We start from the raw sequence: 12,074 nt of genomic DNA, 5'->3' as shown, positions 1-12,074 counted from the left end.
AAGCAAGAGCAAGAAAAAAAATGAGATTATAGAGGAGACAAACCAGAGCTCTTCAACCACTACTGCACAATCTGCCAAGTTCCTTCTTGTCCTATAACTTTTGTAGACTTTTTGAAGCTTAGTAGCAGCAGCATCAAGCTCACTTACGGGCCTTGGAGAAAACATTACCACTGGTTCAGGGAGCGTTATGGTGGGTTTTTTTGGTATAACAATTTTATTCGCTTTATCGTTTGAAAAGACTGAATTTGCATTCCCTTGATCGAATGAGTCGGATGCTTCAAGCTTTGGTTCTTTGGAATCACCATTATTATTCAACCTATCAAACTTGTTATATGGAAACTCTGAATCATCCATCTTGAAACTCTTTGCTTTTAGGGTCACCTCTCCATCATCTCTTCCAAGGCTTATGGACCTTACAATAACCTTTTCTATGGTGTCGGTATCACCAAAAACCTGGTGTCTCAGGATTTCCCTCCATGCTGATAAAAGCAAAGAAAGGGAAAGACCCATTGATTTAAAAGCTCTTATCCACTCCAACCTGTGATATCAGAATGATCAAACATGCTGGTTAGATTGAAAGAAAGAAGCAATCCGATTAGTCCCCTGAGTTAAACAGATGGAAATTTTCCCAAGGGTTAAAAGACATGAAATTGATCTTCAAAGAGAACGAAGAATTAGGGAGAAAAATCTAACAGACAAGAACTTTCCCCGCAAAATGAATTCGAGAACCTCACCTACAGATAACAGAAGATGTGGACCAAAAACCAGAAAACTTTTCCTCTAACTATGAACTTCCAAAGAGAAGACTTTTGAGTGATGAGTCCCAACTGCAAAGTAATGCTACTTGTTAAACTAGGTAAGAGAGCTTATATATAAGCAGCTGGCTGGCAGTTTGAACAATCAAAGCTACTGTCACTACGTGGAAAATCAATGCTGTGAAGGAAAAAGTTAAAACAATTCAAAGTTGGCGTGTCATGCACAAAGTCAGTAACCCAATTTCACTGAAAGAGCTGAGCTTGGAGGAAAAAATCTAAAAAGTGAATGTTACCGGGTTTGGGGGACCTTCAAAGAAGTTTATGGGAAGGCCTGAAGAAGCAATAATTAGAGTAAGCGTGTTTTACATGGAATTAAAAAAAAAGATGACAATAAAATTATAAAAGTATGAGGCTATGAGCTAAAGATGTTTCTTATTTTATTACTGCTGATTTCTTTTATCCTTTCTTGTTTGGTCGTAGTAGCTACAAAGAGGTGGTGTGGGCTCTATCTTTGTAATATTTGTACTGTTGCCGCTGGAACTTCATTTTCAGCCATGATGGGGATCAGGACTTCGTAATTGGAAAACTTCAACACTGCCATCCCATTCACGGGTATGAATTCGTTTCCACGGATGTCTATCTTTTTTCTTCAAATCAGTGGTGTTAAGATTATCATGAGGCAACAGCTAAGAACCCACTTCGTCATTTCAGTACAAAGGTTGTTTGTATTGCTGGGAGGGGATGGGTTGAAATGTTGAACTCTTTGAATTTGTTAACTAGTTGACTTCCAGGAGTCCATTTACTTTTGTTAGCAGACACCAAAGTCAATGATGACTTTCAATTTCCTTCTATTTTTTGGTTCAACGATTTCAAGATTACTACACAGCAACTACTTGTTTTATTTTTTACTTGAAATAGAAACTAAGACCTTTTTTTTTTTGTTTATTTCCATCTTACGGGTAGTTTAAATATAATGATATTGGCATATGTCAAGAAATGCTAATACATGCATGTATCCATAATTTTATTATAAAATAAGGCTTGATATTGTTTCACACGTTAAATTAGTTTATGTAGATATAATCAGTCAATAGTAATTTCATCTTATATTCCAATGATGAGAGGGTCAAAGGTTAATGGATTCATAAAGTTTCTGCAATCAATGGGACCTGACAGTTCCAACTTGACCCACTTGTGCAGAGGTTGTTGAAGCTATTACCTCACTTCCAAGCTTCCAATGCGTTTACCAACATAAATACAATGCACAGTTTCTCAATTCGAGTTAAAAGCCGGCACGTGACGGAACTCCTTCACGCTGGCCCAGGTAGCTAGTGGGCATTAAATACTTATCTTTTTCATTGCATTATAAATCCATGGGCGACTGTGTTGGTGATGCAAGAAAGTCATCCGAAATCAATGAATGAATGTTATCTGAAAACCATACCCCATTTCTTACGGTAAAGCCAACCAACTTATTCATTGCAAAGTCATGTCCAATAATTTTCCGAAAAAAGTGATAGAAGATAAGGTAGTTGATTGCCTCGCCCCATAATAGTACATAAAGCATAACAAGCACATGCATCTGGAGCTCAGTCATATTATTAATACGCTTGTTCATTTCACTCCCAAGTATCATAGTTATAGTACGCGACCTTGGAAGTTGTTAGGATTTCAGTTGCCTCCATTGTAAATCCATCTCCGTTTATCCAGCAGTTTCTGCCTGTGCCTTCTCTCGGGGTGGTATGTGAAGCCAAACCTTCATCGTGTCATATGCCGTGAATCCAATTGCCACAGAAGGAACCATCTGACACCCAAATTGTAACACATTAATAATTAGAATTAAAACCATCCAAAGGCCAAGTGAAATTGGCAATCATAAACAAAAGGTCACACTCAACTCCATATAACTCTCCATCTGGATTTCCTGAAAGCACTAATGTTTATTGTTTCTCAAAAGTTAGGACAGGCAAAACTAACAGAGACAAATCCGCAAAAGTGAACAGCTATGTTGATATTGTTGCTGAGTATATAAACTACCTTGATATAATTAATGCTCAAGCCAGCAAACAATTGTCTCCACCCTTGATTACGGACAATAGTAGTAAGCCCTTCTATTGTGTTCCTGTATCTCCTACCACCTTCAATTGTTGAACACTGAAGACTTTCAACCTGTACCAAGACATTCAAAAATTACTTCCCAGCTGGGTCAATCACAAGCTAGGTGCCAATGGAAAAGTGGATAGAGATGCTAATGACTCAATGCAATTAATCATGGTTGGCATCATTAAGAGAACACAATAGCAAGTATATCAGGTTGAATCAAACTGCTTTCAAATCAGTTTATTTAGCCAGGTTGGTTTCGATATATCTAGCACTTAATTTAGTATGTGTGTACCTCAAAACATGTAAAACATCCCACAAAAGTTTCCATGCTAATAGTAACACATGAAAGAGACAATATATTGCTAATTCCCAACAAAATAGAATAGCAGTTACGCCTCCTAGAAATGTATAGGTATGGCACAATACCTGCATCTGTCTCCTTACAACATCTAATGGGTATGTGAAGGTCTGTCCAAGTAACCCAGCCAGTGCTCCGCAAGAAACAGGCATCAGAATTGACTTTTGGTGCTCTTCAGGAACACTTGTCTTTAGTGCCTCATAAATGTAGAACTTTAAACCGGCATAAGGGAGGATCCCAACAAGTGTTGGACCTATGTAAAACAAAAAGTTTCATTAAGAAAGCACAACTTGCAAAGAAAATACATAAGGTGCAATATGAAGCAACTAAACTAAAAAAATAAACAATAAAAACTATTTCAAAATATGTTAAGCTGATGAATCACTATTGTCATGAAAGACTGAAGATGCTTTAAATTAGACAGTAACAATCATCACGCCAGTAATCAAAATAACTTATGCACCGAACAAGGAGCCTTTGTCAAAATCAACATATTCATTCTTAATTTATAATATGAAGCATTAAAAACAACCATCTACATACCTACACCTCGATACAATCCACGTATCCCCCCTTCCTTGTAAACAGTTGTCAGCACATCAGTTATGCCACTATATGCAGGGCGAGGATAGAAACCTCTAATACCTGACCTGAAATTTGTTCTGGTGTCCACAACCTATTGCAACCATAAAAGTTAATTAAATAGGTAAAATAAATAAAGAACCTTCATTTCCTTTAGTTATCCAAGGAGCCTGATAAGTACTGACATATTTCCATGGAATGAGTGTAATTGTTCCAAAAGCATCAATTCTATGCTGCTACAAGTTTACTTAAAAAATTTTCCATTGGAAACTAATGCCATGAGTGCTTTACCAATTCAAACGCACAACCAGAATCAGCCATTACAAGATAGTAATAATAGATTGGGTTAAACTAGTCTAAAAAGATGACACATGTACATTATTGTAAATACCGGCCATCCAGATCAACCTCACTTGAAAAATGGAAAAGGATTCAAAAATATTCAAGAGAAACTATGTTATTTCAATCAGAACTTCTTACCTGATAGGCAAGTTTAGTACGAGCCAAGTCCAAGGGATAAGTGCATAACACTGCTGTTCCTCCAGAAGCAGAACCAGCAAAAAGATCTACAACAGGTCCTGATCCAAAGGAAGAAAAGTTATCTAAGATCCAACCCCGATACTGCTCGTAAGTCATGAAATGTAAGGCTGCATAAGGAATGATCCGAATAAGACTAGCTCCATTTCCTCTGTGAGTAAGAACAGGCATGATTTAGGCTAACTTTAATTGGGGGGGCAGAGATAGACAAAAGTGGTAAAATGTTCTGCTAACTTACTTATAAAATCCAAGAACGCCTTCATGCTTGAGTACCTTCCTTAAGGATTGATACACCCCAAGAGATTGGAAACCATCAGTCCTTGTCTGCTCAATAGAGAAAGAGAGAGACAATCATATGACAACTGCAATTAGTAATGTGCATGAAGCATAAAAACACACTGGTGGAGAAACAAAGTAAGCTACAAATAGGTAGCTTGATAAACATCCAGCAAGCACCAGAGAACATATATATATATAAAAGTTAAGCACCAATGTGGCTATAAATGAATTTTGCCGGAAAATCACTTACTTGATTGTAACAGGCCAACTCAAAAAGTAATTAACAACTACACAAGACCCAAAACCAAGCTAAACATCTAATTATGCTCAGCATAGCAAAATGCTAAAATAAAAAACACAATCTTTAGGTTTGTATTTATGATTACTGCCAAAATCTAAAAAAAGGTGACGTAGGTATATGATAGCTCACCTGCAAGAGTATTTTAGTCCGTTCTAAAGGTGCAAGGGTGGTTTTAGCAAAAGCTCCAGCAGCGCCACCAGCAATTAGCTCTTTCACATAAACAGGCAAACAATCAATGTGGGAAACCTCTCTGTGTGCGGTTGAACCATCAACGAGGTCGGCCATGTTTGCTGTCAATGTAGGCCCTTGAGGAGAACTCATATCAAAACATCCAACTCAAACCAATTATATTACCAAAGTCTTCCTCAATTCAACGAGTTTGTCAAATTACGATTACCCACCCTGAAGGTTGAAGAACTCTTTATCCCATCTATCTCTTGGGATACAAAAAGAAAACGATTTCTGTTCAAAGGGAAGATTCAATGGCCTGGGAACATCCAGATGAGAGCCGGGCAAGTTCACAAGCCGATCCTTTTCTTCAATAACAACAAGATTCATCCAAGGACACGAGAAAAACAGACGACAAAGATACCCAAAACCTACCCTTTCAGTTACAACGCTGCTCCCATGGGATCTTTATCATAAAAAGCTTAACACCTTTTTTCTCAAACTAATCAATCTCAATCTAGATTCATCAAAAGTCTTCCTTTAAAGCAACCAAAGCAACCACTTTCATAAATAACATAACCCTCAAGTACTCTGAAAAAAATCAATTTAAAGAGTTTCCACTGATTCTAGGTTCAAATCATTCAATACAAATGTGAGATTAATCCAAGGCGGGTTCAGAAAACGTACCAGAAAAAAAAAAGGAGGTTTCAATCAAAGGAGAACAGGCATATAAATTTTGGGTAGGAACAAGAATCTAGAAATACCTGTTCTCCTTCAGAGAAAGGAGGAGGAGGTTTCTTTACGGAGGTTTTCTTCCCCCTTCCTTTCAGAAAGCACGAATTCGTTTGTTTGCTGTGCGCTGCTTTGTTGAAATTTAGAAGGGGAAGCGATGTGGTGCTGACTGTGGTACCCTAAGGTCGGTGGATCTCAAACCTAATCCACGTTCGATGTTCCTACTGTGCGTAAAATGATTTATTAGGGCGCAACAACATAGGAGATTCGCTGATTTGGACGGACCAGGATGCCCATTTAGAAACATTTGTTTGATTTTCTCAGTTTTCACCTGGACCTAGCTAACATCCTCATTCAGTTGCTTTTTCTATTCTAGATAAGTACCGGACGAAGAAGAGTCCTTGCACAACTCAAAAATGAAGCTAACATCCTCATTCAGTTGCTTTTTCTATTCTAGATAAGCACCGGAGGAAGAAGAATCCCTTAAATTCCGGTTACTGACTCTACTTTTCCTATATATGGATGTAACCCATGGTGATATAGCAAGTTTTGCAGAAAAATTTGGATATATATCAAGAACCTCATTCTTTTAAATTTTAATTAAAATTTTAAACAGATTTATTAATTTTTAAAATAGATATTTTATTTTAAAAATTATCTTTTATTAAATGCATAAATCCAACAGTTAATATTTTCGTTGATAATTAAAAATTAATTTTATTATTTATTAATCTTAAAAATAATTATTATATAATTTTATTAATTTTAAAAAAAACTCTCGATCAAGCTCCTCAAGGAAGCTCTGGTCGGGCTCTTTAAGGAAGCATAGGTGCTCCATTGGAGAGCTCGATCAGAGCTCCAAATCTATTGCTTGGGTGTCCTTTGAATGAACGATTGATGCAATTTAAAAAAAATTTAAAAATAAATATTTTATATTTAATATTAACATCACATCTGAAATGCAATATTTATTTTAAAAATAAAAATATTTTAATTTTTATTAAAAAAATAAATTAATAACAAAGTTAGAAAGGTTCATTTCATCGTTTGTGAGTTTCATATGTAAGTACCTTTTTTGTGACCGTATGTAAGTATCATATACAAGGCCAAGTTGTCGTGGTTGTGATACAAATGGCGGTTTTGAATTTGATTACGTTAAAGACGCAAATAATGTTGCTTTCAGACCTACGTATCAGTGGTATCAACAATTTCGTAGACAGTGCCATCTGCTTTTGGTCTTAGTCACCTATCAAGTTTTTTACAACATTCTGTCGTAATCAAGTTGTTTTGCTCAATGTTCAAGGCAAGAATTTGTCTCCAAGTAGCTATTGGCATCATAGGAACAAACTTTTGAAGGTGCGGCGGGAGCCAGGAACTGCCTAAGTTAACCCTCCCATCATCGTATATAACCTTAAAATACCAGAACATGAATGCCTTTCCAGGTAGGAATGTCTCATCATACATGTGGAAAATCTGTCAAGGAGACTCAGACAAATTACCGGCTGTCCCATCTTTCATGGGAAAAGGAGAGAAGGGTTGGTCATCATAGATGCCTTATAATTGAAGGAAGCTAGTTGACTAGTGAAACCAAATTCTAATACTTGTAGTAGGAAATATTCATTGTCTTTAATTTCCACAAACTTTCGTCATGGAAACAACTGCAATTCTTTCATGAAAAGCACGAATCTACCTACTAGCTTTACATAGATTATCCACTAACATCAACAAGCTTCTTCCTCTTGTCTTGCTCCCTCTTTCTCCTTGTCTTGCTTAGAAATCGTGTCTGGGTTTCTGAAGGAACATGTCCTAGACAACGATATGGTGCTCAGGGACCTGGGATGGTATGTTGTAACTCTATGACCCTTGCCATCATAGATCACAGCATCATCATGATCATCTGATACTTTACATTTTTCACCTAATATAATCGTTTTTGTCCAAACCGATTCTTCGGCTTTTGATTTCCCTTTCTCCCGAATCTTGTTCACCGAAATGCTTCTTTTGTGCTTCACGCTCAAGGTTGAGCTTAGTTTTCGCGACGACGTGGACTTTGTCATGAAATTGTTGCACGAATAGGTCTCTCTCAATGTCCTCATACCTGGTGGTGGAGGCAATTCTTGGATCACTTCCTCTGAGTTGTCTGTTCTCTCGTCCGTTTCTAATGTTATTGATGTGGTGACAACTGGGGGTGGTACCAACGTAGTTTCTGCTGCGTTATTGGATGGTGGAACATCCAATTCTGACTTCTCTGCCAAATGAGGGGCTGCTGATGAATCGGCTGACGGTTTTCTCCGGAACCCGCATAGACCAGTGATTATAGCAATGGTTGCAGCCATGCCTGCCACCAGGAGAGAAAATGGCAGTGCCGGATGTATTATGGGATCACCATCTAAAGGAATCATCCTTCCCATCGTTTCAAACATAAAGCATGGGAGTCCGAAGAGTTGAAAACCGGTATTGCAAGGTTGTTTTCGATTTCCCTAGGAGAGAAAACGGTGTTGGAGAGATGAACTGGATGTGTTTGTGTCTGTGTTTGGTTTTGCCTTGGTGCCATCTCCTGTCAAAGAAGAAAATTTGCTTGAATTAAGGAGTGGAAGGGAAGGAAAACAGAGGTGAGGAGGCAGAGTTGCAAGTTGTTTTACAGCTCCTTCAAGGTTTCCATTTTTGGTAAAGCAAGCTCATTGGCAGTTATGGTAGTTATTCCCTTCTCAACTTTTGATTGTAAATTTGGAATTGACACGCTGATGATGTCTTCAACTCTCCCATGTTCGTTAACCTAGCGTGGACCTATCTACCTAGGTGTGCTTCCTATGGCCTCTAGCATGGGCCAATCCTTGGCCCAAGTTGGAAAATCAAACTTTATTTCTATTTAAAATTCATTTTACTTTTCATCAACAATTTACCTTTGATATTTATTTTAAATAATGAAGTGATTAATTTTAACATTAAAGTTTGACAATATACGAAATTTGTACTTAATCATACCATTATCACATCATTTAGCCAAAATTTAACTCGAACTCAAAAGTCAACTAGTTCTTCCAAGATACTAATTGATTTTATTTTTATTTTAAAAACGTGCAAGAGATTTATAAAAAAAAAATTAAACGAATTATAAATAATAAAGATTTAATTTGTTTCCAATCATTATCGGAAGATAATTAAAAAAATCAAATTTACCAACTTTGTTGTCATGTCACATTGTTAAAATTCAAGAAAAGACAATAAGTAGATTCCAAATTAAGATCAAAAGTTAATGAACATATTTTCCTTGTGAAACATTAATAAAATTAATAATGTTAAAAAAATAAATTAGATGACCTAAAAGTTAGGTGGTGTTATTTATTTAGAAAATAAAAAAGAAAGATTTAAACCCGATTCTAAAAAAAAATTATATATCGAGATACACCGAGGGATTTTAGTTTTGTTTTAAAGTTATATTATAATTTAGAAAGAAAATACAAATGAAATTGATATACATTATGTCAACTGTCAAGGTACTTTAAAGTCTAATAGTGAAAGCAACAGCATAGGTCTTTACTCCAAATTTCATCACCTTTTTTTAAGTTCTGTTGCTAACTTTAATGAATAAAATTCTGATTTGGATTTTTGCTTTGACTAAAGAAAAAACAAACAATAGCTAGTAAGTAAATTTGTATAAATTATATTGATAAATATTAATTAATCATAATAAAAATTGTTATAATGAGGATTGAAGCCGACAGAGAGACGTTGGATTAGAAAGGGAATGGAGCATGTGGGCTTCCTCACGTCTTCTTCTCCTGTACTATAAAAGCCCCCTCTTTGATTTTCCTTCATTTTCTTGTTGGCTTTTTTTTTTTCTTATTTATTTACCAATTCAAGATCAACCCAGATTGCTTTGCTTTGGAAAGAAGTGGTTTTTGGTGTTTCTTGGTATCTTTTGCGTATTTATATATTAATATAAAATATATTTGATTGATTGTTCTCTTTCTTTTCAGAGAGGTTTTATTGGCAGGAGGACAATTTTTATCTCTTCAAAGGCTTTTGCTTTTTGTTTTCTTTAGTGAAACTCAATGATTTGAGATTGGAATAACAACAAAAACTGATATAGATAGAAGAGAGATATTGTGAATGGAAGACGGGGAAGCCAGAAGCAAGTTCAAAAGGGTGTGTGTTTTCTGTGGAAGCAACTCTGGCCACAGACAAGTCTTCAGCGATGCTGCTCTTGAATTGGGCAATGAACTGGTTTGCGTTTTTTGCTTTAACACTATCTCTATACACATTATTTTGAATAAAGTTTGTGTTATCGGTCTCAAAAGATGGAACTTTTTTAATCGTTTGAGTACTTATCTTGAGGTGGTGGTAGGTGGGTGTTTGTCTTTTCTTGGAAACTGGGGTGGTTGTTTTAGATTATTGGAGTTCAATGTTTCCAACCATTTATTGGGTTTTAGTTTCTGGTGGGAAAGTGAGTTGGCTGATGTTTTTGATTCCATGACGATGGAGTTGTCATTTGGTGTTTCATGTACTGAATTGGGGTTGCTCTGTTTCGTGTCATGACACTGTTGACCATCAAGGTAGTTTCTGCTGACAGGGTATTGCTCTTTTTGACTTTACGTGAGTAAATATCATGAGTTGAAAATTAGGCGTTTGATGCAAGCGAGTTATTTGGCAAAATGGATCTTTTCTAGTTTTCTGTAGCTTGACTTCTATGTCTAAATTGTTTTCCTTTTTTAAATGATTTGTGGACTTATGTCTTCCTTATGGTTGATGTTAATTACAGGTGGAGAGGAAGATAAACTTGGTGTATGGTGGGGGAAGTGTTGGGTTGATGGGTTTGATATCCCAGACAGTGTATGATGGAGGTTGTCATGTTCTTGGGTAAGTAAAGAACTTCCCTTGCCTTGGAGAGCCTATTTTTAATGCTTTTCCCTGCAGAACCTGTTACAAGTTGCAAGCAGCTTCCTTCTTGGTCACATTAGGTGTATTACTAAGTGAAAAATTGTTCTTTATATGCAGGATAATTCCAAAAGCTCTCATGCCTCTTGAGGTATCTGAACTAGCAACCATTATAACTATTGTTTACCAAATATTGGGTCCAAGTGTCATGTTTAATATGATTTTATTAAGTCTGACGTTTTCTTTCCTGCATTTACCATTTTAAGGTTTTATACAGTTTTATCATTCACGTCACCGAATTTGGTACATTAGTAATGGTTGATGTTGCTCAATGGCGCAAGGGTTTTTATTATTAGGACAAATATTGGTAAAAGAGTTTGCTGGAATATCTTTGATGTCAATTGTTGCTTTCTTTAACTGTAAGTATTTATGTCTTGGCTGCTGAAGATTTGAGATAGATTGACCATTTGTGCATAATCCTGGATAATATTGACAGATATCAGGACAAACAGTTGGAGAAGTTAGAACTGTTTCAGACATGCATGAGCGTAAAGCTGCAATGGCCCGAGAAGCTGATGCCTTTATTGCTCTTCCTGGTAATAATACCTTGATATTTGTCATCAATAGTAAAGAATGAAAAGGAAAATGTTGGTGAGGTCTTGTTTTCTAATAATAGAGCTAGTTCTAACATTAAAATTTATTATTTTAGGAGGATATGGAACAATGGAAGAGTTGCTGGAGATGATAACATGGTCCCAACTTGGAATACATAAGAAAACAGTAAGGCATCATTTTTCAAGCTGGAAGAATTAACATGATCCCAACTTAGAATTAATGGTGCTATCTGCTTTACATGTAATGCAGGTTGGTTTGCTAAATGTTGATGGGTACTATAATAATTTACTTGCTTTGTTTGACAATGGCGTTGAAGAGGGTTTCATTAAGCCAGGTGCTAGGCATATAGTTGTCTCTGCTCCAACAGCCAAAGAACTTTTGATGCAGATGGAGGTATGAGCCTAACATTTTGTTGTGCCTTGTGATTAATTAGTTGGCCTTATTTTCTCCTTTGCTATAAAAAAATGACTTGAGAAACTCGAGGAGATGAAAGGAACGGCTAACCTGCCAGTTAAAGCAATTCAAAACTTTTCAAAAACATATGGTCCAACTTGAATCTGTGAATGATTCCAAGTCTGGCTCAGCAGCCGTCAGTTTGTTGTCAACTGTTTTCCTTTCCTTTTTGTGTGTCGGTGTGTGCTTTCTCGGTACTATAACATTAGATGGGAGCTCGCCATGCCAGCAGGTTTTCATTAAACTTCTACATGTAGGAGAACATGTGGGAAAAGACTATTACTAATTGTAGCAATTAGGCCTCGGATTACAA

General features: G+C 36.4%; 2 protein-coding genes and 1 pseudogene across 4 annotated transcripts; 1 reads left to right on the top strand and 2 right to left on the bottom strand.

The window, feature by feature from the left end:
* LOC149527553 (IQ domain-containing protein IQM4 pseudogene) overlaps positions 1-510 on the bottom strand; it is a 4,131-nt pseudogene extending 3,621 nt beyond the window's left edge.
* A 1,480-nt stretch (positions 511-1,990) lies between these two features.
* LOC110410827 (mitochondrial carrier protein CoAc1) lies at positions 1,991-6,348 on the bottom strand. The gene is made up of 7 exons (XM_021420708.2): positions 5,045-6,348; positions 4,574-4,659; positions 4,279-4,486; positions 3,760-3,892; positions 3,285-3,469; positions 2,793-2,924; positions 1,991-2,559 (listed from the first exon to the last, which is right to left on the bottom strand). Exons 1-7 carry the CDS (start codon positions 5,234-5,236, stop codon positions 2,458-2,460), a joined length of 1,038 nt encoding a protein of 345 aa, XP_021276383.1. The 5' UTR covers positions 5,237-6,348; the 3' UTR covers positions 1,991-2,457.
* Positions 6,349-9,546: 3,198 nt separating this feature from the next.
* On the top strand, positions 9,547-11,870 carry LOG8 (Putative lysine decarboxylase family protein). 3 transcript variants are annotated; one of them, XM_089782782.1, is made up of 7 exons: positions 9,547-9,599; positions 9,796-10,042; positions 10,578-10,675; positions 10,814-10,844; positions 11,190-11,289; positions 11,403-11,473; positions 11,558-11,856. In XM_089782782.1, the coding sequence occupies exons 2-7, from the start codon at positions 9,929-9,931 to the stop codon at positions 11,705-11,707; spliced, it is 564 nt and encodes a 187-aa protein (XP_089638908.1). In that variant the 5' UTR covers positions 9,547-9,599; positions 9,796-9,928; the 3' UTR covers positions 11,708-11,856. The 3 variants fall into 3 exon arrangements, with proteins under 3 accessions (XP_089638908.1, XP_021276198.1, XP_021276199.1); XM_021420523.2 differs by lacking the exon at positions 9,547-9,599 and having other exon boundaries at positions 9,914-10,042; positions 11,558-11,870; XM_021420524.2 differs by lacking the exons at positions 9,547-9,599; positions 9,796-10,042 and adding an exon at positions 10,071-10,371 and having other exon boundaries at positions 11,558-11,861.
* The last annotated feature ends 204 nt before the right edge of the window (positions 11,871-12,074 follow it).

The sequence above is a fragment of the Theobroma umbraticum genome, unplaced genomic scaffold (genome assembly GCF_002168275.2).
Source record: "Theobroma umbraticum cultivar Fairchild unplaced genomic scaffold, ASM216827v3 scaffold_56.0, whole genome shotgun sequence".
Classification (NCBI taxonomy): Eukaryota; Viridiplantae; Streptophyta; class Magnoliopsida; order Malvales; family Malvaceae; genus Theobroma; species Theobroma umbraticum.
The sequence above is the reverse complement of the archived record's forward strand: the minus strand, read 5'-3'. Positions and strand labels throughout refer to the sequence as shown.